General features: G+C 41.5%; 2 protein-coding genes across 2 annotated transcripts; both read right to left on the reverse strand.

Annotated features, from left to right (window-relative positions):
- Window positions 1-3,000: 3,000 nt before the first annotated feature.
- On the reverse strand, window positions 3,001-11,108 carry LOC307073772 (trace amine-associated receptor 7d-like; the record flags this gene model as incomplete). Its single annotated transcript, XM_079733732.1, has 2 exons — window positions 3,001-3,988; window positions 10,129-11,108. 2 exons carry the CDS (start codon window positions 11,106-11,108, stop codon window positions 3,001-3,003), a joined length of 1,968 nt encoding a protein of 655 aa, XP_079589858.1.
- LOC307072714 (trace amine-associated receptor 1-like) lies at window positions 6,618-7,517 on the reverse strand (the record flags this gene model as incomplete). Its single annotated transcript, XM_079732129.1, has 1 exon — window positions 6,618-7,517. The coding sequence occupies one exon, from the start codon at window positions 7,515-7,517 to the stop codon at window positions 6,618-6,620; it is 900 nt and encodes a 299-aa protein (XP_079588255.1).
- Window positions 11,109-14,724: the final 3,616 nt, after the last annotated feature.

Below are 14,724 nucleotides of genomic sequence, written 5' to 3' on the forward strand. Positions count from 1 at the left end.
GAAGGCCATGGATTCCATTATTCCCATAACAACTGGGGCGTAGATGAGACGCACTACAGGCAGTTGGTGGACAGCATAATTGCCTATGGAGAGGAGAATTGTCTTGTTGTGAACGCTGACAAGACCAAGGAGCTAATTCTGGACCTCCGGAAGAAAGCTCCCCACCTACAAGCCCTGCACATCAAAGGTGCTGTGGTGCAGCGTGTTGAGAGCTTGAAGTTCCTGGGCCTTCACATCACCAACACCCTCAGCTGGTCCGAGAACACCACTGCCACTGTGAAAAAGGCTCAGCAGAGGCTTTACTTCATTAGGTCCCTGAAAAAAGCCGGCCTAAGCTGTCAACCATTCACGCAGGCCTACAGAGGTCTGGTGGAGAGCGTCCTCACAGGGGGCATTACTGAGTGGTATGGCAACACCAGAGATACACCACCGCCCAGAGAGTATCAGAGCAAAGAGGAAGCGGTTTTATAACAGTTTTAATCCAGCAGTCACAGACTGCTGGCAGCGGACATTCAAGCTGGACCGACAAACTATACCCCATCTCAGACTCTGACCCATTGAGACGCACACATGCATACGCACATACACGCACACACACATACATACACATACCTCTTCTTCTCACACATTGTCTTTAATTGCACTTTTTGCACTACATATTAGAATGTGGACCTTTTTACTCTGTGTACTGTTTTACTATGTGTTTAATATTATGTGCTATTTTTTTAAATATCATTGACCGGACAAGAATACCAATGCCCCTGTGCACCTGTACTTGGACAAATGGCAAAAATAAACTGAACTGAACTGATCAGTCTGGCTTACAGACTCCCTCCACTCAAGAAAGGACCCAGAAGATGGATTTGGAAACTTGAGGTGATCACAACCCTCCAAGGACAAAACTCTCTGTCCGTGGATGAGCCGGATGTACTATGTTGTATATATTTTGCCATTGCACGACGGCGACAGGGTCAGATGACATTTTCCAGTGTGGACAGATGAAACACAATCACTAAGGAAAGGGCTCTGAATGGCAACATGGAAAATGTTGACTCTTTTGGCGTCGTATTTTCATTCTAAATGTTAAAGTTTTCATTTTTTTAATTTATACAGGTTTTTTTTATTTTACTTCCCTCAAGGGTAAAATGTGCTTTCTGATCGAAGTATTTACTCTGAGTTTAGTCTTCTTTTGCCAGTTGGGAACAACTTTCATATGAGTATTGAAGTTTTCAAGTATTAGAAGACAACCTATATTCATGGACTCATCAAATCCATGATAGTCTCCAAAAACTTCTCTCTCCTCACCTTTGTTTTGTTAATATAAGACCTTAGTCCTTTGCAGTTACTGCCTCTGATGTGGAAGTTTCCAAACAAGAATCATGTGTACTCATTGTCTCTCTGAATATGCTTTATAAATGCTGCCAGTGATTCATCACACACACACAATTATATATTTTTATTTGTCTTTGTCATATTTGTGAGCATCACAATAGAAAACATGGCATGGATTCAATGTCGTGAGGGAAGTATAATAAAAGCAGATGGGGGAGAACAGGTTGATTTTGTTTTACAACAAAAATGTTGTCCTCTTTAATGTTTATGCTATTGTATGTTAAAGACATACAATAATATATCATATATGTCAAAATGTAATATATCATCTGTCACAGACTTATTTTCATGACGTATAGATGGGTTGTATTTTAGTATATGCTACACGTGAACAGTGTTGGGAGCGTTACTTTAAAAATGTAATTAGTTAAAGTTACTCACTACTTGTTCCAAAAAGTATCTGAGTTACTCCATAATAAAAGTAACTACTTACCAGGGAAAGTAACTATTTGCGTTACTGTAAAAAAAGAAAGTTGCTATATGTCATAGAATTTGGATTTTTCTGAGCAGTTTTCACTTGGCCTTAATGTGTTAAATGGTTGAACTGCCCATTCAAAGCCCTGATATACTTCCAACTGAATTTTTGCTTTGTTGCAAAGGCTGTGGAACATCTGCCGAATACTACAGAAAATGCCAACTTTTCATAGGATTGCTCCGGACTCGCCATTTCTGCTACTTCATCGAATCTGTTTGATGTGTGTGTGTGGCACGCGTGTCCTGGCTTGTATGTAAAAACACTGGCTCCAATTGGCTACCATGAAACATGACTCTGCCTTAGCCAATCATAATCGCTTATCTCGTTGTTAACCCACCCGGTCTCCTCACTAGCAGTTTGTGTTTGGAGCCAGGGGTGAATTCGGATTACGCAGTTTATTCAATCAATTCATAGTAACGCACCGCATATAATGTACAGTAACGTAACGGCGTTGTAACGACGGAAACAGTAATTAGTTCGATTACCCCGTTACTGAAAAAATAACGGCGTTATTACAAACACTGCACGTGAACCACGTAAGATGGTGCAATTTGATTGGTTCGCTATCTCGGGATATTGGGCAATATCCCATGATTGAGATCTCAAACTTGGGATGTTGTTTTAATCATGGGGATCGCGCGTGACAGTGTTCTCGTCATGCTAATAAAGAAAAACTGCTAATAAAAACAAATAAATCCTGGTAAAAACTGTTATCTTGTTTATTTTGGAGTGTTTACGTGTAGTATATACTACAACAATTATTCACACTATTCACTTCGCCTTTGGCGAATAATTGTTAAAAATGGGTGTATTATATGGAATCCTGTTCTTCCATAGCAGGCATTTTGACTAACACATTTTGCTACATTTTGTGGACCCACACCATTTTCGGACTTTGTTATACAGCACACAAAGTGAATATACATTGCATGGTTCACAGTACATACATTTTTTATTATAATGGCCGTTTTCGTATTTTGTGATTCAGAGTTTCATGAAAAATATAGACTTCTAAAGGAATTAAATTATGATGGGGAAAATAATTAAACTTAATTTGAACTTCCACCCATCAGTTGATAAGCCTTTCTTTTCATGGCCCCCGTCTTCATGGAAGCTCCAACATGAAACCACTGTCACTCTGCAAACAATTTTGTGTCTGACATGTCAGACCGAAAGATGCGACCAGAAACGATGATTTGAAACGCCTTCCTGAACCAACTGTAGAAGAAGGCGTACACCAATGGGTTGACGGTGGAATTGAGATACCCCAGCCACACGAGTGTGTCGAAGAAGGAGGGCGGTACAGAGTATCCGATGAAGGGGTCGATGATGTTACAGATGAAAAACGGCGTCCAGAAGGACAGAAACACGCCCATGATGATGGCCAGCGTTTTGGTGGCTTTCCTCTGGTGCTTTTCCACCTTGGAGGAGCTGGTGTTCTGTAGGCCTATGGTGCGTACCTGTCTCTGGGCCACCATGTAGATCTTCAGGTAGATGCCCAGCATGATGACCCCGGGGATGTAGAAGGATAGAATGGATGACACAGTGCTGGAAACCCCGCTCTGAAACAAAAAGCATCCTCCTTCACACGCCACATTGTTATAGTAGAACTCCTCTATTCCTAATATATTCAGCTTTAGGAAGATCATTCCAAAGCCGACCACAGCAGAGACACACCATGTGACCAGGATCATGATGACTGCTGTGTGAACCGTTATCTTATGGGGGTAGAGCAGAGGGTGGCACACGGCATAATAGCGGTCGATGGATATAAAGGACAGGTTCAAGATGGACGCGGTGCACAAAAAGACGGTGGAGCTGTTGTAGAGCTTGCAAAACATCTCCCCGAAGTACCAGCAGGTCTCAATGGAAAAAATCATGAAGGGGAACATGACCAGAACCCCCAGGAGGAGGTCGGTTACGGCCAGGGAAAGGGTCAGGTAGTTGGGAGGCGTGTGGAGTTGCTTGAAGTGAGCGATGGCCACGATCACAAAGAGGTTCCCCAGCAATGTGAGGACCACCGCAGACCCCAGGACCAAGTAGAGGATGACGCGGAAAGCGACAGGGTAGACTGTCCTCACACACGAGCCATTCCCGTAGCAGTACTCCGGCTCCATCGGCCTGCGAGGGGGGGGGGGGGGGGGAGGGAGAAAGTGATTGAGGGGAAGGCAGTGGAAGGGGAGGGTGGGTGGGGGGGAGGGGTTATGGCACCCAGATGCAAAGGACCTGAGGCAAAAATACATCACACAGACTGTATATGGGATACAATTCAGATGATGATAGCGCTGTGGGAGTGTGTTTGGATGATGCCTGGTTTAAACAGCTGGCCTGGCCCAGTCTGATTGGACTCTGGGGCTGGGTCAGGCTGCACACCTGTTGCACATTGAGTAATCAGTGTGCACAGGTTAGACCAGCCATCACCACACACTCGGAAGGAGATCTCATCCATGCAGCACCAGGCCATGTGTGTCTTGTCTGGAGGAGCCCAACTAATGTCACTTAGCTGGATTGTTGGAGCAACCTAGGTGGCATGTTGCAATTGGCTTTGTAACGAGTGCATTTAATTACGATATTATGAGAGTTGTGTAATTTTGTCTGCCATCATAATCAATAGAGACATCTGACAGAGCTTTGCCGGTGTTGACAATACATTCTTATGTTGCTAAATGCAGACCTTCACCAAAGCTTTTATCATCTTGTTTAAATGAGTCACAATGTGGTACAGCAGGATCTCTTAGTAGCCCTATCCATTACCTGATGCAATCATTAGTAAACTGTTACTTTCTAGTTTACAGGACAAAGTACAATCTACAAGTTTATATTACATTATAAAGCATTCATTAAAATGATTCATTATATTATAATGAAAAGCTTTCATAGACTATACCATATGTACTATTACAAATAATACAAAGTTTTTGTTTTTTCCATTGTTCAGTGATAAATGACAGCGAAAAATTACAGGAATGATTTGCTGTGAATAATATCTGGCACATTGTACTCTGTTCAGTCATGACAACATACAATTTTTAGGCTGTTCACACCCAACATATGTAATTAGTTAAGTTGCTAACTTTTCCTCATACATAGAGTAAAAAAAATCATGCTAACCTAATGCATAAATCACTAGAACATCAAGTCCTATATAGGGGCTAAGATAACTATATGTCAGTTGTACTTGTTTATATTTAAAGATTGTGGCATTTTTTTGCCAAACCATATAAAAACAGCCTTGTCTTTGCTTATACTAACCACTGACTTTACAGTCTTTACAGTCTTTACAGTTTTAATTTTGCCAGTATTATGAATTGTTTTAGCAGGAGTCCTGCTGTCCTGCTGCAGGACATCGATTCAAATTTAGTTGAGTAGGGTTATTCATAATACAAAAATAACTAAAGATGTAAAACAATTAAGATGTTGTTACACACAAATAATATCAATACATTGACCAAACAACCTGTCATATTTAAGGAACATCACCAAATTTGAAGTAATGATGGATATTATTTAATAACCATTTCCATCACTCTTATGTATTAAAATAACCTTGAGATCAAGTAGTTTAAAGTTTAATAAATCCTTAAGTGGGGGCTTACCTCCGTCAGTTGGAGAGGAATACTCAGTGGCTACAAGCAGGATGTGCTTTATATAAGTTGTCTTTTCTAGATGGCGTCAGGGTCCGAACAGTCAGCCTCTGCTCTGAATGGGCCATTTCCCTAGACTATTTGGCCAGATGCAATCACAAACCCTCAGGAAAGGGCTGTAAATGGCAGCATTAACAATGTTGAGGGCAAGATGTGTTGAGAAAGAGACACATCATGCCAAAACCATTTGGTGCTGTATTTTTATTACTTTATTAAATTCATACATATCCTTTTTTTACCTTGCTCAAAGGAAAACGTTGCCTTGGTTTATATGTACAATATCAAACAAAATATCACGCTCATCAGTATAAGATTAAGGGCTTCAAATGGAAATGTAGTTTGAATGGAAATGTAGGGAAAAGTAAAACACATTCTGATATTCCATAGATTTCTTCCCAGATTTGATTCATATTTTGGCACTTAAGAACAACGTTCACATATAGCCATAGACCAATTCAAGTATTTGAAGTCAACCATTATTCATGTTTTCAACTTTTCTGTAGGTATCTGCAGTTAAGTGGACTTGAGTGAACCATGCCACATTATTGATTTTAAATGAACTAGGGATGTCCTGTCCCGATGCACGGCATTGGGATCGGGCAGATACTGGCCCAGAACGCTGAAAACAACACAGAAAATTTGATTTGATCCGTACAGTGTGTCATGTAATAAAAACAGTAGTAGCCAATTAGTTGTATGAGAATGAGAGCTACCGGTAGAATGGTCATGTCAGCGGTGCGGAAGTATTACAACCTTATGAGGTGATAAAAAATGCGCGAATTATTCAGGGGTGGCAGAGCTGTTGGTTGGTTTAACACCACACACTTAATTAAGCATTTGAAAAGACACAACAAGGAACAACACAAACAGATAAACAACAAACAAATGACGCAGCCGGCATGAAAAGTACCATAAATAATATCAGTATTAGGTGGTTTTGGGTTTCATGAAATTATATATTTTTACTTTAATGATGACTAAACAGATTTAATGGGAAAAACAATAATAATTTATAAACTAATTTCTTTGAATTTCCACCCATCAGTTAAAAAGCGTTTCTTTTCATGGCCCAACAGCTTCTGGGAAGCCTCGACATGAAACCACCCTCACTCTACAAACAGTTTTGTGTCTGACATGTCAGACCGAAAGATACGACCAGAAACGATAATTTGTAATGCCTTCCTGAACCAACTGTAGAAGAAGGCGTACACCAACGGGTTGATGGTGGAATTCAGATACCCCAGCCAGACAAATGTGTCAAACAAGGCGGGCGGTACAGCGTAGCCGATGAAGGGATCGATGATGTTAAGGATGAAAAATGGAGCCCAGAATGACAGAAACACGCCCATGATGATGGCCAACGTTTTGGTGGCTTTCCTCTGATGCTTGTCCACCTTGAAGGAGCTGGTGTTCTGTAGGCCTATGGTGCGTACTTGTCTCTGGGCAACCATGTAGATCTTCAGGTAGATGCCCAGCATGATGACCCCGGGGATGTAGAAGGAGACAATTCCTGATATATTCGTCTTCCGGATGAACATACCAAAGCCAACGACAGAAGAGACACACCATGTGACCAGGATCATGATTACTGCTGTGTGAACCGTTATCTTACGGGGGTAGAGCATAGGGTGGCACACAGCATAATAGCGGTCGATGGATATAAAGGACAGGTTCAAGATGGACGCGGTGCACAGTAAGACGGTGGAGCTGTTGTAGAGCTTGCAGAACATCTCCCCAAAGTACCAGCAGTTCTCGACGGACTCAATCATGCCGGGGAGCATGACCAGAACCCCCAGGAGGAGGTCGGTTACGGCCAGGGAGAGGGTCAAATAGTTGGTAGGCGTGTGGAGTTGCTTGAAGTGAGCGATGGCCACGATCACAAAGAGGTTCCCCAGCACCGTGAGGACCACCGCAGACCCCAGGACCACATAGAGGGCTGCGCGGACAGTGACAGGGTAGACCGTCCTCACACACGAGCCATTCCCGTAGCAGAACTCCGGCTCCATCGGCCTTGGATGGGGGTAGGGGTAGGGAGGTAAGCGAGTGAGGGAAAGGCAGTGGAAGGGAAGGGTGTGGGGGGAGGGGTTATGGCACCCAGATGCAAAGGACCTGAGGCAAAAAATACATCACACAGACTGTATATGGGATACAATTCAGATGATGATAACGCTGTGGGGGTGTTTGTGGATTATGGCTTCTTTAAACAGCTGGCCTGGCCAAGTATGATTGGACTCTGGGGCTGGGTGAGGCTGCACACCTGTTGCACATTGAGTAATCAGTGTGCACAGGTTAGACCAGCCATCACCACACACTCGGAAGGAGACCTCATCCATGCAGCACCAGGCCATGTGGGTCTTGTCTGGAGGAGCCCAATTAAAGTCACTTAGCTAGAGTGTTGAAGCAACCTAGGTGGCATGTATCGTTTGGCTTTGTTACAAGTGCATTGAATAAAGATATTATGAGAGTTGTGTCATTTCATCTGCCATCATAATCAATAGAGGATTTGACAGAGCTTTTCCAGTGTTTACAATATACAATACATTCTTATGTTGCTAAATGCAGGCCTTCGGCAAAGCTTTTTATCACCTTGTTAAATGATAATGTTGATGAGTCACAATGTGGTACAGCTAAATCTCTTTATAGCCCTATCCATTCCATGATGCGATCATTAGTAAACTGTCACTTCCTGGTTTACAGTACAATGTACAATCTACAAGTATTATGAATTATATTACATGATAAAACATTCATTACAAAGGATTCTTTAAATTATCTTTTAAAGCTTTCATAGACTATACCATTTGTACTAATTAAAATAATACGAAATATTTGTTTTTGCCATGGTTCAGTGATAAATGACAGCAAAAAAGGACAGGAATGATTGACTGTTAATAATATCTGGCCCATCGTACTCTATTCAGTCATGACAACATGCAATTTTCAGGCTGTTCACACCCAACATATGTGCTTAATTAATTTGCTAAATATTCCTCATGCAGATAGTAAAAAAAGTCATGCCACAATCCTTGTCCGTAAATAACCAGAACATCACATCCTAATAGGGGCTAAGTTAACTATATTTGAGTCGTAGTTGTTTATAATTAAAAGATTGTGGCACGACTTTTTTTGCTAAACCATAGAAAAACTGCCTCGTCACTGCTTATCCTATCCACTGTCTTTACAGTCCCTGCACATTAATATTGTCAGTATTATGATTTCAGCAGGACATCCATTCAAATTTACTTCTGAAAAGAAAATTCAATTGAGTAGGGTTATTCATTATACAAAAATAACTAATATGGTAGAACATTTAAGATGTTTTCACAGACAAATAATACCAATACATTGTCCACAAAACCTTTAATATTTAAAGAACATCACCAAATTTTAAGTAAATATAGATATTATTTAATAACCCTTTCCAATACTCTTACGTATCAAATTAACTTGGAGAGCAAGTAATTTAAAGTTTGATAAACCCTTAAGTGGGGCTTACCTCCGTCAGCTAGAAAGGAATACTCAGTGGCTGCAAGCAGGATGTTCTTTATAAAAGGTATCTTTTTCAGATGGCGTCAGGGTCAAAACAGTCAGCCTCTGCTCTGACTGGGCCATTTCCCTAGACAATGTAGCCAGATGCAATCACAATCTCTGAGAAAAGGCTGTAAATGGCAACATGGGCAATGTTGAGGTCAAGATGTGTTGAGAAAGAGACACATATCGCCAACACCATTTGACGCTGTATTTTAATGACTTTATTAAATTCCAACTTTTTTTTTACCTTGCTCAAGGGAAAATGTTGCCTTGCTATATATGTACAATGTCAAACAAAAAAACAAGCTCATCAGCATAAGATTAAGGACTTCAAATGGAAATGTGGTTTGAATGGAAATGTAGGGAAGAGAAAGACACATTCTTATCTTCCATAAATTTATTCCCAGATTTGATTTATATTTTGTCAGTTAACAACATTCACATATAGCCATAGACCAATTCAAGTATTTGAAGTCAACCATCATTCATGTTTTCCACTTTTCTGAGGTTTCTACAGTTAAAGAGGGTGGACTCGAGTGAACCATGCTACATTATTGATTTTAAATGAACTATGGAAGTCCTGTCCCGATACACATTATTGGGAAGAACGCTGGAAACAACACTGAAAATATAATCCATGCCACGTGATAACAACAATAGCAGCCAATTGGTTGCGTGAGAAGGAGAGCTACTATGTGAGAGATAGCTGTAGACCTGTGGTCATGTCAGGTGTGGAAGTATAAAATCCTAAAATTCGGAACGCAAATGATTCAGGGGTGGGTTTAACAGGGTTTAACACCACACACTTAATTAAGCATTTCGAAAGACACAATAAGACACAACACTAGGAATTTATGCGGGAGAAACTTGAATAGTATGATTAAAGCATGAATAGTACCGTAAATAATAACAGAAATGGCTGATTTTGGGTTTAATCAAATTGTATTTATTTATTTTAATGATGACTAAACAGATTTAATGGGACAAACAATTGTAATTTATTGGAATTTAAACCCATCAGTTGATAAGCCTTTATTTAAATGGCCCCACATCTTCTTGGAGGCCTCAACATCAAACCACTGTCACTCTGAGAACAGTTTTGTGTCTGACATGTCCGACTGAAAGATACGACCAGAAACGATAATTTGAAACGCCTTCCTGAACCAACTGTAGAAGAAGGCATACACCAACGGGTTGATGGTTGAATTGAGATACCCCAGCCACACAAGTGTGTCGAACAAGGCCGGTGGAACAGAGTAGCCGATGTAAGGGTCAATGATGTAACAGAGGAAAAACGGCGTCCAGAGAGACAGAAACACTCCCATGATGAAGGCCAGCGTTTTGGTGGCTTTCCTCTGGTGTTTGTCCACCTTGGAGGAGCTGGTGTTCTGTAGGCCTGTGGTGCGCACTTGTCTCTGAGCAACCATGTAGATCTTCAGGTAGATGGCCAGCATGATGACCCCGGGGATGTAGAAAGAGATAATGGCAGAGAGTGTGCTGGCCACCCCAGTTGTAAACAAAAAGCACCCTCCCTCACACGCCACGTTGTTATAGTAGAACTCCTCTATTCCCAAAATATTCAGCTTTAGGAAGATCATTCCAAAGCCGACCACAGCAGAGACACACCATGTGACCAGGATCATGACGACTGCCGTGTGAACGGTTATCTTACGGGGGTAGAGCAGAGGGTGGCACACTGCATAATAGCGGTCGATAGATATGAAGGACAGGTTCAAGATGGACGCAGTGCACAGCAAGACGTCTGAGCTGATGAATAGCTTGCAGAACATCTCCCCGAAGAACCAACAGCTCTCGACGGAGCGAATCATTCCGGGGAACATGACCATCACCCCCAGGAGGAGGTCGGTTATGGCCAGGGAGAGGGTCAGGTAGTTGGTGGGCGTGTGGAGTTGCTTGAAGTGAGAAATAGCCACGATCACCAAGAGGTTCCCCAGCACCGTGAGGACCACCGCAGACCCCAAGGCCAAGTAGAGGGTGACGCGGACAGCAACAGGGTAGACCGTCCTCACACAAGAGCCATTCCCGTAGCAGAACTCCGGCTCCATCGGCCTGGGAGGAGGAGGGAGGGAGAGGGAGGGGGAGAGAGAGAGAGGGAGAAGAGAGAGAGGGAGGGAGGGGGGGAAAGAGAGAGAGAGGGAGGGAGGGATGGGGAGAGAGGGGAAGAGAGAGAGAGAGAGGGAGGGATGGAGAGGGAGGGGGGGAAAGAGAGAGAGAGCTATGTAAATAAGGTCTTTCTTTCCGCGACATGAAAGAGACATTATTATTCAATTGGTTGTGTGTGTGTGTGTGTGTGTGTGTGTGTGTGTGTGGGGGGGGGGGTAAAACATACATGAAAAAGGCAAATCAAATGCAGAAACATAATTTGCCATAAAGGTGTTTTGCCATTCTGACCACAATAGCATTTGATATTGATACCATGAGGGTTTCGTCATTTCATCTGACATAATAATCAGAGGAGGATTTTGACAGAGCTTTGAGTTGACAGTGGACACTCAATACCTTAAAAGCAGGCCTTATGATTTATATGGAACGTTGTATTGCATGACAACAAGTAATTATAAGCAGATTCACACCCAACATATGTGTTACTGCAAGATGTGAAATATTCCTCATTCAGAGAACAAAAACGTCAGGCCATAAACTGTACTCATAAACAACTCCAACATTTCTGTTGTTGAATGTTAAACCATAGAATAACTGCAATTTCTAAATCTATTAAGTCTTAACTGTCCTTGCATGTTTAATATCCAGTAATAACCAATAATATTAAGCTGGACATGTTTACAAGTATACTTCTGATAAAAAATATGGACGTTTATTCATAATAAATTCATAATTCTTAGTTAAATACATTACGTTGTCACGCAAAGTTAATATCAAGGCATACCACCTTTCATATTTTAGGAAGAACCCCAGCTATTAATAAATACAAACATGCAATATTTAATGACCATTAACATTACTCTCTATGTAGCATATGTATGTTTAGTTTATGTGGGGCTTACCTCAATCAGCTGCAGAGGTAGACTCAGTGGCTACTAGCAGGATGGGCTTTATATAAGTTATCATTCCTAGATGACGACAGGGACAAAACAGTCAGCCACTGTTCTGACTGGGCCATTTCCCTGGACTCTGTGGCCAGATGTAATAACAACTTCTGAGGAAAGAGCTGTGAATGGCAACATGGACAATGTTGACGGCAAGATGTGTTGACAAAGAGAGACAGTACCACACCCTTTAGGCCCAGTATTTTCATTCTATATATTACCATTTTAATTAGTACCTTCTCAGATTCATACTTTCTGATCTCCAAAAGATTGGCTTGAGTTGAGTGTTATTTTTTTGACAACAACTTTAATATGAGCAATGAACTTATTCAAGTATTTGAAGACAACCAATATTTGAAGACAATTAAAGTAACTGTTTGGAACATGCATCACTTCTATGTCATATCTCTGGAGCCTAAGTAACAACCTTGAAGTTTATTTGGTGTGCTCAATAGGCTTATGATCACTCTGCACAGTCATCTTATGGCCATAAGGTGACCCCTCCTACTTATTATATGTTGTTTGTCCTGGCACTTAATGTATGCACATATTGTATGTCGTACTTAGTTATAGTACTTAGTTGTGTAGCATCTTATCCTAGCTATCTTTGTTGTGTATGGGGAATGGGTTAACCTAGCGGCGATATATTGGTTCACCTTCTTATGACAAATATACTTATTGTAAGTCACTTTGGATAAAAGCGTCTGTTAAATGCACTAAATTTAAATGTAAATAAGTATACTGATGGACCCTTTCCATACCAAAAACGATAGCCAAACCTTATTTCTCTATTTGGACATAGCCCTTTTTATTCTGTGTCAGTGTTCTGCTCCCAAATGCTACCTCTGTTACCTCTTTGTGTCAGAGCAGCTCCTAATTCTGTTTCTGATGCATCACACTGTAGTCGCTGTCTGGTCCTCCTCTGGGTTGTAGTACTTCAATACCGGTGCTTGGCTATATTGTCCTTCAATCTGACAAATGTGTCCTCATGCAATTCAGTCCAGTCCCATATAGTCTCTCACAAAGTCGGACTTTGAGAGATAATTCACCATACCCACAAGTCTCTGTACCCCTTTCTCCTCTGTTGGTCAGGCATCTCGCTCACTGCTCTGGCCTTCTCCGGGTCAACTTTCAGTCCTCTGCTGTCAACAGGAGTCCGATGTACGACACTTCCTGTCATCTCAGTCTGAACTTGTCAACGTTCAGTTTGATGTTCTGTTCCCTGCATCTATTCAGGAACTGTCTCATCATCTCATCATGGTCTTTGTACAAAATCTCTTGTGTTTCACCCTCTCCTGTGATGAGCACATCATTCGCTAGGATGTATATGTGTAGTTGTCCTTCTAGTGATTGTGTCAACTTTCTCTGGAAAATGTCAGGCACTGGGCTAATCCCCATAGCCATCCTGAGCCATCTAAATCTCCCAAACAGGTCTGGGAGGATGTCATTGATGGTAGGATGGGGAAAATGACTGTGCTTTACTGCTTTGTTTAGTGGTATCGGATCAATACGCATCGTTAGCTTCCCATTTGATTTCTGTATTGTGACCAGACTGCTTATCTAATCTGTGCTTCCTCCACAGGTGTGATGATCTCCCTTCTTTGAAGATCCTTTCGCTCTTTCTTCTGTAACTTCATCATGGCCACCGGAACCCTTCTCTTAGGGAGTTTCACAGGCTCCAAGCATGTTTCAATTTCTATTTTATACTCCCCCTGTAGGCAACCATCACCTTTGAACACATTGACATACTCTTTCTGTATTCATTCCATAGATAAGTGACACTGAGTTGGTTTCTCTTCAGTCACTATACTGTATATGGCAAATATGTTCTCATACTGTACTTTGATCAGTTTAATTGCCTCACTTGCTTTCCTGCCAAGTAACGGAACTAACTACAGTCCTTATCCACTACCACAAACTCCAGTTGGTAGAGGTTCTGGTTTCTCAGATTTCTGACATTATGCTTACATTTGCAAAGTGGTGCAACTTGGTCATGTACATCACTATAACCTTCTTGGTGGGCTCCAACTGAGAATCTGGATTAAGCATATTTATTGGAATGACATGAAAGGTACCCCCCATCTATCTGAAATTTCACCAGCTGATCAGCATACCTACAAACAATTGTCTTTCCTTGGCTTTTTCATATTTTTCATCTTTCCCAGTCATTGTATAAGTCTCTGTAGTAGAGAAACTCATGATTTCCTCGTAACTATCACTGTCAGGTCAGTCACACTGTGTACCTGGTTTTCTCTTCTCCCTTTCTCCGGTTTGATTTGCATTTGGCAGTGAAGGGCTTGTCTTTCCCACCCTTTTTGCACTGCTTTCCAAAAGTTGGGCATTTCTTATTACTCCGTTCATGCACTTTCCGACAGAAAATGCATGAAACAATGTCCTTGTCTTATCTTATCCTGCTGCAGATCTCACTGTTTGCATTTCTTCCACTGCATTTCCTTCAATGGTTCCAATATTCTCTCATGACAACTCAGTGGCTCTGCAGAAATGTAAACATTTGTCCAATGTTAGCCTTTCCTCTCTGAGTAGCCTTTCTCTCAGTCCTGAGTGGTTTTTACCACACACTATTCTATCTTGAATATGTGAGTACTTAGTTTCT

Source organism: Pollachius pollachius (genome assembly GCF_949987615.1).
Source record: "Pollachius pollachius genome assembly, chromosome: 3".
Taxonomy (NCBI): domain Eukaryota; kingdom Metazoa; phylum Chordata; class Actinopteri; order Gadiformes; family Gadidae; genus Pollachius; species Pollachius pollachius.